Source organism: Coffea arabica, chromosome 3c (genome assembly GCF_036785885.1).
Source record: "Coffea arabica cultivar ET-39 chromosome 3c, Coffea Arabica ET-39 HiFi, whole genome shotgun sequence".
Lineage (NCBI taxonomy): Eukaryota > Viridiplantae > Streptophyta > Magnoliopsida > Gentianales > Rubiaceae > Coffea > Coffea arabica.
Window position 1 is genome coordinate 6,829,881 of NC_092314.1, and position 14,573 is coordinate 6,844,453.

The 14,573-nt window shown below is 35.3% G+C and overlaps 3 protein-coding genes across 6 annotated transcripts; 1 reads left to right on the forward strand and 2 right to left on the reverse strand.

The window, feature by feature from the left end:
- The first annotated feature begins 843 nt into the window (after positions 1-843).
- Positions 844-4,280, forward strand: LOC113735473 (cation/H(+) antiporter 15-like). Its single transcript, XM_027262477.2, has 3 exons — positions 844-1,083; positions 1,743-2,729; positions 2,820-4,280. The coding sequence occupies exons 1-3, from the start codon at positions 859-861 to the stop codon at positions 4,116-4,118; spliced, it is 2,511 nt and encodes an 836-aa protein (XP_027118278.1). The 5' UTR covers positions 844-858; the 3' UTR covers positions 4,119-4,280.
- Positions 4,281-4,635: 355 nt separating this feature from the next.
- Positions 4,636-9,480, reverse strand: LOC113734425 (uncharacterized). 4 transcript variants are annotated; one of them, XM_027260966.2, is made up of 11 exons: positions 9,311-9,480; positions 8,565-8,721; positions 8,381-8,444; positions 7,902-7,972; positions 7,328-7,392; positions 7,040-7,084; positions 6,859-6,939; positions 6,608-6,675; positions 6,469-6,514; positions 5,347-5,507; positions 4,636-5,156 (listed from the first exon to the last, which is right to left on the reverse strand). In XM_027260966.2, the coding sequence occupies exons 2-11, from the start codon at positions 8,677-8,679 to the stop codon at positions 5,087-5,089; spliced, it is 786 nt and encodes a 261-aa protein (XP_027116767.1). In that variant the 5' UTR covers positions 8,680-8,721; positions 9,311-9,480; the 3' UTR covers positions 4,636-5,086. The 4 variants fall into 4 exon arrangements, 3 of the variants coding, with proteins under 3 accessions (XP_027116767.1, XP_027116766.1, XP_027116768.1); XM_027260965.2 differs by having other exon boundaries at positions 5,044-5,156; positions 8,565-8,764; positions 9,311-9,477; XR_011841529.1 differs by having other exon boundaries at positions 5,049-5,156; positions 5,255-5,507; positions 8,565-8,764.
- Positions 9,481-10,668: 1,188 nt separating this feature from the next.
- On the reverse strand, positions 10,669-13,272 carry LOC113733761 (putative vesicle-associated membrane protein 726). Its single transcript, XM_027259941.2, has 5 exons — positions 12,899-13,272; positions 11,753-11,894; positions 11,391-11,511; positions 11,208-11,270; positions 10,669-11,043 (listed from the first exon to the last, which is right to left on the reverse strand). Exons 1-5 carry the CDS (start codon positions 13,086-13,088, stop codon positions 10,897-10,899), a joined length of 663 nt encoding a protein of 220 aa, XP_027115742.1. The 5' UTR covers positions 13,089-13,272; the 3' UTR covers positions 10,669-10,896.
- Between the last annotated feature and the right edge of the window lie 1,301 nt (positions 13,273-14,573).

A 14,573-nucleotide genomic window follows, 5' to 3' on the forward strand; every position in this document is an offset into this window, starting at 1 on the left:
CTAAATTGGAGAAGAAAGTGTTATTATAATGCTTTTAGAGTTGGTAGATTTTTGGATTGGGAAACTATCATTATAGTTTGATAGCAGTTTTGGGCTTTTTTTTTTTTTAGTTAGTGTTTTTTGAGTTGGTGTTGCTTTTAATACCAAAAAAAAAAAAGATTGACAAATAAAATTAGATCACAATAAAATTTTTCAAAAAAAAAGTAACTAGTTTAACATTTAAGGTTCGTGTTTGTAGTTGAATAGTTTTATTGGCAAAAAGAATTAAAAAAAAGGAGGAATACAAAGAGAAAATGAAAAGAAAAAATAATTATAAATCCCATTCTTTGTATATGCATATCCAACAAGAGAGCTTTGTTAAAATGTTAAGGCTAGTATTGTTATTTTAGGTAGACAAGGGAGGCAAGTGTAATTTTTAAAATCTCGAGGGAACCCACTGAAATTATTAGAAACCTCAGGGTAGGCTTCTGAAATTACCCCTAATAATTAATTAAGACAAGGAAGAAAAATAAGTGACAGAAAGAGGAAATAAAGGGGAAGTCAACTTGATTTCCCAATGACAACTCAACAGCCATGACATGCAAAATGTGTTATCTATCAACAAGTTTGCCAGCAGGAAAACTTTGTTCCCCATATATGGCGGCCAACCGTAAAATTTGGCTAGGCCTCTTAATTAAAATCTGTTTCATCTCTGATTTTTATTCATTGACAATGTATAGAAAATGATATTTCCATTGTAGCAATAGTTGTAAACCAAAAGTCCAGGTTGTGGTTTAAGCCCTGGCTAGAAAGGCAAGGAGGGGTCCATATATACAGAAAGAGGTGGTTTGAGGAGGAGGAGGAGGAGCAAAAGCCATAATGACTAACGCCATGATAACTGTGGATTTTGATAAACTATATCATGATGTTCAATGCTATTCTGATACAATATACAGGTTCAATGGCGTTTGGGATGGCCCTAATCCCTTGCTTCCAGTTGTTCCTCTCTTCCTTATTCAATTAACAGTTGCTATGCTGGCCACCCGCCTTCTCATTATTGCCTTTAGACCCTTTAACCAACCTCCCTTTGTAGCTGAAATCCTCGTAAGTTCAAGATTTTTGCAGCTCTTTCATGCATGTCTGTAGCTGAAGTCTATCTCCTTAAAGAAATATAAGAATAGGAAAATTATGTTCAGGACAAATTAGTGAATTCACCTCCACTGTTGGACCTCAATTTAGATGCATGTCTTGGAGAATGCTTTGTTTTCCTTTTGTAGTTTAATGACCTCTTGGCCTTGATACGATTTCTGAAGGAAAATGTCTTCCTGATTTTTTAGCATGAAGATAGTTGGTTGGCGCGATTCTCTGCGACAATTTGAGATTTACTGAAATTTAAGCTAAATCAATTATGGTTTCTTGTACCTCTCAAGCCATCTTTTATGTGCATACATGACTGCATTATTCAGTTCACCTATATGGATATGAAGTCTTGCTCCAAATATGCTGATTTGGGTGTAAGAAATCTTACATGGAATATTGAAAATGAAATTCTTGACAATGGTCCTAATTTGTTGTGATCCCACAATTAAGAATACTAGATTGAGCTTAGTCTTATCTTAACGTAGTGTTTATATGATGAATACAGCACACATCAGTACTTCTTTCCCCTTGATCAAATTCAACTGCATTCAATGTATAAATTGAATCAAGCATACATTTGGCGTTACTAATCAGAAGGAGAAAATGATTTCTGCAATTTGCAGACTGGCATCATCTTGGGACCTTCTGTACTTGGGAAACTTTCATTCTTCTCAAATTTCTTATTTCCACCTTACTACCTTCCGGTGTTAGAGCCAATGGCGCATTACTCCTTGGTTTATTATGCATTACTGACGGGATTACAGATGGACATACGAGCAATGTACCGAACAGGAACCCAGGCTAAGCATATTGCCGTGGCTGGAATATTTATTCCAATGATCATTGGTTCCTCCTCATACTTCATTATAGAGGATCACGTAACGGCTGAATCACCAACAAAATTAGGTGCTTTTTTCTGGGGTTCTGCTCTAACAGTGACAGGATTTTCAGTGCTGTCTAAAGTTCTTGATAGGCAGAAAATCCTTCACACAGAGATTGGAAAAATAGCTGTCGCTTCAGCTTTACTCAGTGACCTGGCCTCATGGTTTTTTCTTGCGCTAGGACTTGCAATAACGGGGGATAAAACAACAAATTTGATCTGGATTGTGTTATCTACGTGCGCTGTCGTGTTGTTGTGTGCTTTCTATGTTCGTCCTGCTCTGAGTTGGATCGTTAAGAATACTCCAGAAGGCCAAGGGTATAGTGAATTCTACCTGTGTTCAGTAATAACAGGAGTTGGGCTCCTCGGAGTGATCACAGACGCATGTGGTACACATCCACTTGTTGGTGCTTTAGTTTTTGGACTGATCATCCCTGATGAAGTTCTTGAATCTGTACTTGTTGATAGGCTTAAAGATGTTGTGCAGGGAATATTTATGCCTGTTTTCTTTGTTGCCTGTGGGCTTAGAGCCGACCTGAATAAAGTTGAGGCAAGCTGGATTAAGGTGGCATTAATCATCATATTAGCCTCTTCTGCTAAAATTGTAAGCGCCCTTACGATCTCGTTTTTACATGATTTACCAACCAAAGAGGCAGTGGCTGTTGGAGTACTCACTAACACTAAGAGCACCTTAGCTTTGGCAATTCTTGAGATTGGTCTCACCCAAAAGGTATTTTTTTCTGTCCCTCTCCCTGGATATGGATTTGAATTAGGTGTTGACTCAGAAACTTAGATATTTTCTTTTATCTTAAATAAACAGGCTCTGACTCAGGAAAGTTTCTCAGTTATGGTTGTTGCCATTCTTGTGATGACAATGGTTGTCACGCCAGCAACAATGTTGTACCGTCCCACAAAGAATATGACACCATATAAGAGGAGAACCATACAAAAAGCAAAATCAGATGAAGCACTCCGAATACTTGCTTGTATCTATGATGTACGAAATGTTCCTTCCATCATCAATCTCCTGGAAGTGTCCAATTCCACTAAAAAATCACCAATCACTGTTTTTGCTCTTCACCTGGTTGAACTCATCGGCCGTGCCTCTGCTATGCTGGTTGTCCACAGCGCAGGTGGATCAGGCCCCAGAAATCCAAGTTATTTAGAAGAAAAAACAGAACAAATCCTCTCTGCCTTCGAAAACTACAAGCTACAAAGTGAGGGTGTGGATACTCAGGTGATGACTGCAAGTTCAGCTTATGCGACAATGGATGAAGATATCTGCAGCATTGCCAAGGACAAGAGGGCAGCATTCATAATCCTCCCCTTTCACAAGCAACAAACCTTGGATGGAGACATGGAGGACATAAATCCCACTGCTCGAAATGTCAATGAGAGTGTTATGGAAAATGCACCATGTTCTGTGGGCATTCTTATTGACCGTGGTCTCACTGATTCACAAAACCGGGCAAGGAGCATTGCCATGCTGTTTTTTGGAGGTTCCGATGATAGGGAGGCATTAGCTTATGCATGGAGAATGGCAGAACATCCAGAGACCAGCCTAACAGTGGTAAGGTTCATTTCAGGTCAAGACACAGAGGAAGAAGAATGGGATCCCCTGGCTTTTGCAGATAGAGATCAAGTGACTATAGAAATCGACTCCAAAAGCCACGGACTTCTAGACGATGAATTCTTGAACAAATTTAAGATTGCTACAGTCAATGACAGCTCCATAAGCTTCTCTGAACTCATGCTAAACGATGAAGAAGAAACTGTTAATGCAATAAAAGACATGGATGGTGACAATCACGATCTATACATAGTAGGGAAAGGGAGAGGAGTAACATCGCCTCTGACAGTAGGCCTTGCTGATTGGTGTGATTGCCCTGAGCTTGGGCCTATTGGGGATCTTTTGGTCACATCAGAATTCAAATCTGTGTTTTCAGTGCTGGTGGTGCAGCAATATCATAAGCCATCTGTTCCTAGAGATGGTTCAGTGAGGTCTGCCGGCACAATTAGTCAGAGGAAGGACATGGAATTTAGGCCATCACTCTCAGAGACCGAAACATTTGAGCCATATGGAAGCTTTAGAAAGACTAATTTCTTAACCATGAACTAGTATTTTTCAGGATTTTTACCCAGTGACTTGGAAGCTTGTTAGCAGTAGATCCAGAAAAGTGAACAACAAAGGCAAGGTCATTTGCAAATCACAATATTACCATCTCACTATTTCTTGTATACTCAGGCTTGTACACCGCAAAAGTGCTTTTTCTTATGATAGAACGACAATAAGAAGGCTCTATTCAAAAGTGCTTTCAGAAAAGTTGAATAGAAAGCCTTCTACGACAAAAGTGCTTGCAAGGCTATGGAAAAACTTGTACCGAAAGGTAATCAATTATTTCTGGGAAAAAAGGCCACCAACAGTTTTTTTTTTTTTTTTTTTTTTTTTATCATAGTATCCAACAATTTGAGAAAACTCTGAGATAGCCTACAAAATGTGCTTTGTTGTGCGTGTGTCCCTTGTCATTGCCCGATCCCTGAAAAATCCATCTTTTCTGTTATATCAAATATCATATAGAACTTAAATTATTTTAGCAAAAAAAAAAAAAAAAAAGGAGAGAGAAAGAGATAAAAGATGATCAAGAAAAAAAAATACAAAAAATTCATATTTGGATACTTTACATAGTCAAACTTCAACAATTTGCTCTTAAATAAATACTCATAAGAAGCTATAGGCAATAGGCATTACTCGAGCTTCATATTTTAGACCCAAAAAAGAAATAATAATAAGAACATGTTATTTTGTCCAAAAACTATTCAGCAACCTCCCAAGAAGCACCCAAAAAACACCCTAATACACCCCATCAACCACCACCACCACCACTTTGACCACCTTCTCACCCTTCTCTTTCCACCATGGCCCCATCACTCCCACAATGATCTTCACTCCCTCCTCCCCTTTCCCACTTCCTTCACCACCCCCGCTGCTGCCACCCCCATCTTATTCTCCGTTTTCCCCCCTCCTTTCCTTTCTTCCCCCCCCCCCCCCCCCAAAAAAAAAGGCCAAAAAATGGTTGTAGGTATTGCCTAACGGTTCATCATCTTAAGAGTGTTTACATAAGTGTAGCTTGAAAATGACACAAAAAGCTTCCGGAACCTGCATTGGCAATTAAGATGAGATAAATGAGAATGCACAAAAGATCATTGAAGTCAATTAGATTATTCAAAGTAAATATATCCCCACCCCAAAACAACCTCTTTTTAGGAAAATCATGAAAGAGCTTGCAAGGAAAAATATATTGATCCCTTCTCCTTCCAATTAGATGTGAAGATAGCAGCACGCATACCATATCCATTGGCTCCTATGTTGAGCCATTGCAGCATAGCTTTGAAAGGGATTTTCGTTCAGCAAAGACTGCAGTTCTCTGTTTAGACATTTCCTGGCTAATAAAATGGACAACCAAATATCAACTGGTCCACAGTACTTGCGCAATATGTTGTTACTGACCTGGGTATTATAAGAACAAAAGCCATGATTTAAGGTTGTAGAATCTGTAAATGAAGCTTAAAATAAAACACACTGCCGCTTTCTCCGGAAAAATCCTAAATGGAAAATGAGAAACAGGAAGAGAAGGAATTTGTGACCAAACATCTAATAACAGACAGAGGATCTTAGCTTTAGTTGTATGCATACAATGAGTAGGTTGCTACAACACCCCAAATATGGATGGATTTTGACCCACTCATGCTCAAATGCACAAGAGACTAAGATCACCAGATTCCTGTTCAACCATGCGAGAATGAAAACAGCTAAATAGCTACTACTTCTATGTATGTTCATATGTTCCAAGTAACAAACAAAGACTTCCACACATAAAACAAATATGTAGATTCTGCTGCCCAGCCACTACCAGCATTTACAACTAATCACAGACTAGTCCCAAATCTCATTCATCCCTAAGTCTCCCACTCTGTTTCCTGACTGCAGCTCCCAGAAGCTAAGCTTCAGTAACACAATAAAATCAGATGAAAATGCACATAATCTATCAAAATCGCACGTACAAATTGAGACCAAAAGTTAAATCCAACATCAACACAAAATCATAGCAGGGAATGGGGAGTGAAAGGGTGACTGTGCATGGGAAGAGTAATCTTGGAGGGCAAAAGGGCAGGGCTCAAGGACATTGTGGAAAATAATAAATACAAACACTTTACAAGATGAGGTTTTCTGATGCAAGTTAAGAAGGAGCAAAATTTCTTCAATTTCAAAATTGCATGTCATAACCACATACTTAGCTGCAATACTAGGTCACTCTACCATGACAAACAAGGTCTTTGGTTCACTTCGCTCTTTTTGGTACAACTAAGTCGTAGTTGGAGGAGGTCATGAATAATCTAACAACCATGGAAGAAATAAAATTCACAATAACCAGTAACTCTATTATCACAAGATAGATATTGTAACTTACAAGTTCCCAGGCTTCAACTTGTTGGGAAGAATTTTGCAAGAGCTTTCTGCATAGCAAAACCAATATTCAGATTTCATAAAAGCAAAATCAACAAATACATGCTCTTAATGACAGCACAAACAAGTCAAGATCTACTGACCGCACTCCCCGATGTACATCACAGTGATTACAATGACCAGAAACACCATAATTGTCAAAAGTTATTATCTGAGAAGCCAAAAGGAGAGTGAGTTGAGTATAATCTCCAGATAACTTACAATTAACCATGCACATTGCCAGCTACAGTGAGGCACTCATAAGCATAACAACGGCCTCATGCCACATAATTTCACAAAGTAGGAAAAAGGCTAGAAGTAGAGAAGTTGGCCAATAAAATAGACAAAAACTTACCACATCAATGGCTTTAGAATCAACTTCCTCCTTAATAATCATTTCCAATAAATTACAGTTCCAGACCTTGTGAAAACCATCCTACATTCAAAAGCCATATTCTACTAAATTTTTGGCATAATGTGTCACAAGGAAAACAATAGCCCAGTATCAAATCTTGTAAGATATTTCAGACAGGTACCTGCAAATCTGGGTGGTCCACAACCTTCACTCGCTGGGACGGCACCTGCATGAGTAAAAATAATTTCAATGACATGGAAGACCAAAGCCCAAGTAAAATATGAACCCCGGAACTGTTTATCTGGATAGTATGTAGAATATTAACGTTAATCAGGCGACAATAGAAATGTGATGTAGTAGTACAGTTCCATAAAAATGTGGATAGTATGGATGTAAAAGATCTGTGGTCTGAGCACCCAGCTGCATGTTGAATGGAAGTAATAAAATTTCCTATTCAACAACAAAATACCTTCAAGACAACAGATGCTAGGTACAGCTCTTCTTTCCTGATGCCCCCAATACCATCTGCATTACCTACAAAAGAGACAACTTTTGAAACTTTTATATTGGAAAAACCAAATGCTGATGACAGTGTTAAGATTGTTGAATTTTCAATGCCATCTTCTACAGAGGACTAGTTACCACTTCAAATGTTCCCAGACTAGAGCCAGTATAATTAGAAACATCGTATAATTAGATACATATACCCATTCCCCATTATGAGGAAGACAATCAGACACAGGAAATTAAAATTTTCTCTATCTGCAAGCTTCAACCTTTTGTACAGCAAAGCAAAATTGCCTGTTTCAGAAAACATGTTCAGGAAATCATTCGACACGTAGTGAGATTACATATCCAGTCAAATCAGAACATTGTCTTTGCTAGGATACTCAGCTGTGTTTTTCATCAGATTCCAAGCCAGTTTAACCAACCTAACTGAAACATTAGCCATGGTAGAGGAGACAAAGGAAGTTTCTCTGCTTAATTAGGTGTCCTGCTTATATAAGCAGCTAGGAAGTTGCAAGTCTGTAGTAGTGCATTACCAGTTGACAAGCACAGTATATAAACATTATGCCCCCTTGAAGTCAGGTAATTGATTGTTGGTGAAAAGAACCTGCATAGATATCAAGTACTGTTACAAGCATATGGTAAAACCACAAACTTGTGACTCTTAACGTTTAAAAACAGAAAGGACATCATGTTATAAATCACACAAAGTTTCAAACTTTTGTTTTATTCTTGCACTATTACATTCCGTAGTTAGGCAATGTTGCTGGCTTATGACCTAAATAAAATTTATACATGCGATCAAAGTCGGAAAATGTTCAGAATGTTCAATATTCTAAACTTAACCGATGTAACAATTCAACCACTATCAGGTATCCAATAAGCCATTTTCAGCAAAGCCAATGTGTTTTGCGAGGAATAGAACTCTATGAGCTAGAACACAACACAAGCTTCTAGTCCAATTAAAGAATTGCAACAAAAAGTACACAATAAGAATTTTGTAACACAACCTTACATTGTCTCATCATCAGGGTGTGCAATAACCAACAAGACATTTTTCCTTGAAGGCAACCCAGCACCTAAAATTGCAAAATCCAAGAATAAAATTTACTCCTCAAAGACACAATAATTCATTGTCAGGGACAAAGTATTCATCTATGCTCAGAACAAACTTATTACCGATGAAATAGTGATCTTACTTGCATTATCATTCAGGAAGGTGGTCTTGGAATTTAAAGATGAACCCAAGTGTATTTTGCCTAAAGAAACCGCCCAGAGTAATACCAACAAGCCAACAATCACCAGCCACACCATCTAGCAATCCTCCCAAGACAATGCAATTTCACCAAAAGGAGACTGAAAATGCCCAAAATTTGCAGTAGGAAAAGAGGGGGTCATCCTAAATATTCAATCAAAATCAGCAATGCAGTTATCTGATGTTTTTCATCTTAAATATATATACAATCTGTAAAACCAAAAGATTACATAAAGCTAAAAAATCGTTTTGCTAACATTGGCTAGAAAAACTCCAAACAAAAAAAAAACGTAAGTTTTTTTCTTTTATGAAAATCCACATCATATACTTGAGTTGTTCTCTCTTTAGTTTCCTTTGGGCCCATTACATAATAAAGAACCCAAAAAAGAAAAAAAAAATTCAAAAATCATAGTACCAATAATATTCCACAACAATATACTAATTTATACCAATGTTGCTGAAATGGGCTTTCAATAATTCAAGCAAATTTCATGCTTACCTATGATTAAAATACTTGAAGGTACTAAATAGCAATGCAGAAAGAGTGTAATCAATGAAACATAAATAAGTGAAAAAAAAAGAAAAAGGAAAAATTAAATTGATTTGATACCATTCCATTTTCTATACATATGACGATCAGTGATGGGAATTTTATTGAAATGGGTTGTCATAGTTACGACGGGTTCTTACCTTAGACAGGCATTGGGAGTCGGAAAAATTGATTCTTTATCGTTGATGGACACCCGCCGGCGGTGAGTCCGGTGACCGAGCTAAGCTTGGTGATCTAGTTGCCGGAAGAAACGGGTTAACGGAAGAGAGCGATTTCAAGGATTGGGAGCTGAAGTCGTTGAGATCAAAACAACGTGATTTATTCGCTGGGATAAATTGCTTAAATAGTCCCTCAAACTTTAAGAAAATATATTTTGTTCCTCCCTCCCATCTGAGAAGTACTAATCCTCAACTTTAGAATAAAATTATTTAATTCCTTAACATAATTTAAACTGTACAACTTTTGGCCAATATGCAAAATCCCACCTTCAGCTATATTTCTAACAATAAAAATGTCACACTGATATCAAGTCTACGTGGTTTATGCATATTTTTATTTAATTTTTATATTTTTTTCTTGAATAAAAGAACGAATTACTCGATTGATTTCTGTAACTCTCGGGATATATGTTATAACTTGAATATAGCCCTTTTCATAATTTGTGCTCAAACATTTTCTTATATTCTCGAAAAAATCACATTCATTTTTTATGCCTTACATTGGTCAATCAAAAATTTAGGTCTATGGCATACATAGACCATACTCATTTGAATTTGAATCTTGTTTTGAGTCTTATTTCGGAAAAAGATATTTAAGGCCATGTCATACTTAAAGAATTGGAAGGTGAAAAATGAAATTAGAAAACTTCATGGTGTAGTGAAATTCTATTAACGTATGAGTTTTTTTTAATTTTTTTTTAGTAGGAAAAGGTGGGATTTAAGAAACGGAGAGAAGGCTGAGGATTTAAACATATGAGCCATGAATAATACACACAAATAGATTCCCTTGACTGATTGATTAGAGCAAAAAGAATAATGTATTTGTCAAATCATATTTATTAAAAAAAAAAAACTTTAGTTCTTACACTATATAGGTATCACATTTTATATCGAAAAGTTGGACCATAATAAGAATGTATCCTTAAGAGCATGTGATTTGCAATTTACGAATTAATTTATGAGTAAATTTTATGTACATTTACTGTGTATACAGTATACACTATCACAATTGGATATACAACATACATATAAAATTTGAGTTTCAAATTCAAAATCGGATTATATATCATGCATCTAATAGTAAAAATGTATACACTGTTGGTATATAAAAGATTAATCCTTAATTTATTAAACTTTGTCCGAAAAGTACTACTACTAAATAGTAAAATTACATGGATTCAAGATGTAAAATAAAAGGAATTAGGCAATCATCCAACTAGGATCCGAGATTGATATAAATGACATGTTAGATTAAGTGTGGTAAATGTTTTACAATAGGGTGTAGAGATTCTTCTGCGCTTGCCTTCTAATGTTCCCTGTACACTGTAACCAAGAAGATTACAAAGCTCTTACCCCACATCAAGGCAGGGAGAAAGAAAATTCTAACTGAGAATGCTACTAGCACCTGGAACATTATATGTCTGAAACCAGCCGATTCTACGATGAACCACAAAAAGACCAAATCTATGATGGAAATCTGTGATCCATGGCGACAGATACTGCCTGAATCAAAAACATTTGAAACCAGGACATACGGACAGTATGATGATTAGAAGAATTGCTAGTATAATACCAGCCACAATCAACTTTATCTTCATATTCTGCACCCACATTTTTCTTTTCATCTTAGTGCCTTGTTGCCTAAAATCTTGAGCCTGAAACATCAGACAAATTTTCTCATCATTTAAGAAAAAAGAAATTCAAACTAATTTAGGGGTGCAAATGTATAAGATATACAAGTACGTTAAATGGAATTACTTTCTTGTTTAGCTCTTAATGATGATAAGTTCAAACTAATACGTAAACTTCTTAAACTAACCTGCGATCGAAGGTTTTCGGTTTTATCGACTAATAACTCGATCTTTTCTCCACGATCAAGAACCTAAAATCAAGAAACTCAATGTGCATAAAGTGACAGAAAACTTGGTAATTGGAAGCAAAAAAAAAAAAAAAAAGGAAAAGCATGCATGCAACAAATGAATGCTTATTTTAGCTTTCTTACCTTTTCAATGTTTTCCATCATCACTCCTTTCACTTCAGAAACTTGAGCTTTAATTTTTGCAAGCTTGTTTATCTCTTCTGGATGATCAACACAGTACTTCATGTGCTCTTTCAGTTTTGGCCTACCACAGAACAAGGAAACCTTTGGTAAAGCACTTAAATTAATCAAAAGAAAAAAAAAATTTGTCTGATGTTTTAGTATTCTAAAAACTGATAGTTAAATCAGAGAATTGTATATATGCAAGGAAGCTTAAAATGTCATTTTGTGTATTTATGTGGTAAAATTGTGTGCATGGTTGGAAAAAAAAAAAAAAAAGATCCTTAAAAGAAGAACGAACTAGAAATACTAGAAATGGGAATTACCCAAACTCTTTGTTTAAGCTCTTAGCACTGGCAGTTGATGCTTTTCCTCCACCGTATCTCTTGTGAAAGTCTTCCTTGATCCGCTCTAAGAAGGCGATGGGAAGTTGTCTGCCTGCAGCTTCAGCAGCAACAACGCAATAGGCTGCAGTATCCAATATTTAGTTGCTTAGTACGTTCCTTATGATTAATTATATGTAAATAAATGTGGCATGTAAATGAAAAATGATGCTGCTTAATCAAGAAAAATAAAATAGGAAAAAAAGGTGAGCATTGTAAAGAGAAAACTAACAAGGGAAAAAAATGAAATTGAGATTCTTGAGTTGCTGCTAATGAGTAGCTACAAGAAAAGTTAAAGAAATGATTTACTTTTTCACGCTAGAAAGGATACGGACATGTGGAATAAACACTAATCATTTTACTTATAGTACTTTTTATAATATGATATATACGAGATGAAAAAATTATTAAAAAACGTATTTGTGATGCAATCAGATAATTTCGTTTACAAATAAGAATCTATCCTAATACTTCACAATTACCAAGCCAACAACTCAAGTCCAGTAGAAATTATGTGTTTTTGGCACATGATATCTAGTTGTTCTTAATTAAGAATATGCTTTGAGTTTTAATGCGTGTGTGTATATATTAAAACTCGATGCAACATGCAATACGCGAAATGCATAAGCTCATAAATCTTGATATTGCATGTTCATTTCTTTTCATATTCAAAAATATATCCATGAACATAAAGATTTTGGAAATTTCAAAAGATTTTGTGCTTATAATATGCCTTCTAATTAAGTCATCTCATTCTCCATTTTTTGACATTTACACAGGAAGACATATAGCAGCACGAGGTAGCCATTCCTCGCAAGATTTTGGAAACATCTATCATGACTATTCATAGTTTGAACTCGAAAATTATGTAATAAAAATTTGCCACCCCAACAAATTTTCTTACAGCCAGAGTTGACCTCCTAATCGTCTAATTTTCATCTTTAGCCCCTGCAATGTTCAAATTCTTCGTTCCTGATCACCAATGGCTATATAAACTACAAGAACAAAGGGAAAAAAAAAAAAAAGATGTACTAAAAACTGCAGCATGGATAATGAATGAATAAACGGGGTTGGCAAAATTTGGCTTACTGAATCCATTCTCAACGTGGTAATTGAATGTATGTCCATCACAGTTGTAAGTGAATTTGTTGTTGGAAGCGGGCAGCTTTTGTAGGCATTGAGAGGCAATGGTGGTGAAATTGCCTGTAAACTCTGTGTATTCTGCTAATATTACAGTTCCTCGTGCCACAAAGCTGTAGATCAATGTTTGTTGTCCCATTTTTGTTTGATCAATTCTCTACTATTTGATCTTCATCTGCAAGAAAAACCCTCAAATTTTCATCAATTGAAAGAAAAGGAAGGAAAGTGGTGAAATTTGGCAAGAAAATGCAAATGAAGGTTTGAGAGAGAGACAAGGGTGAAATGATTGGATCAGAGAGAAATGAGGGCTGAGAATATGAAGAGGGGGTCTTTTTCTTTGTTTCATCCTAGAATTGGGGAGAGCTAGCTTAAAGAAGTAAGATTGATGATGTCATAATTTAGTAACGTTTTATTTGGAAAGAAGATTTAATTGATCAGCACCCATCAAAGATGTTCCTAGTTCTTCTTCTCCATAGAGTATAGAGTAAACCTAAATTAAATTTGGTAAAACAAACATGGCCATGGTAACTAAATTATATTTTAACAGAGCGCATGTAAATATTTTCCTTTTTTTTCTTCGTCATAATGGAAAAAAAAACTACTTTTTATCATATTCAATTAAGCCATGGTTCGGTCTTTTCTCTTTAAAAACAAAAGGAAAAATCGTCCAAAACGTCCCTCACATTTTGTAAAATAACTTTTTTCATCCCTCACTTTTAAAAGTGTAATTTTATGTCCCTTACATATTCACATCGGTCAAATTTAGTCCCTAACTAAATTTCCGATCATTTTTTGGCCGGAATCCATCATGTGCAAGGCACGTGATCATTTTTTAAGGGTAAATTTGTCAAATTATATTTTGCATAATCTGATCTATATATAGTCCTCCACATTTTATAAAATAAATTTTTTCGTCCCTCATATTTTATAAAATAATTTTTTCATCTCTCATATTTCACAAAATGAATTTCTCCATCCCTCACATTTCAAAAAATGAATATTTCCATCCCTCACTAATTATATATGTGTGAATACATTTTGTTTAAACACATGTATATGTCTATTTGATTTTGGTTAATAATACAAATAACATAAATATATATATGTGTCTATTTGATTTCACTTAATAATACGAATACCATATATTATACGTGATCATTTGATTTCATCTAGTATTAGTTAGTAAATAATATTGCATTCATTGTCAAATTGGTCAATAAAGCTATTTTCGATCAAAATACAATAAGAATACGCAAATTAAGGTTCTATTGGTAAATATTAGTCATAATCTTACAAAAAGATAAGATAGCCCACAAGTTGGACCCAATTACATACATGTGTTTATGCTATTATTATTAAGCAAAATCAAATAGACATATACATGTGTTTAAAAAAATGTATTCACACACATAATTAGTGAGAAATGAAAAATTCATTTTTTGAAATGTGAGGGATGGAGAAATTCATTTTATGAAATATGAGGGATGAAAAAAATCATTTTATAAAATGTGAGGGACGAAAAAATTTATTTTATAAAATGTGGAGGACTATAGATCAGATTATGTAAAATATAATTTGACAAATTTACCCTTAAAAAATGATCACGTGCCTTGCACATGATGGA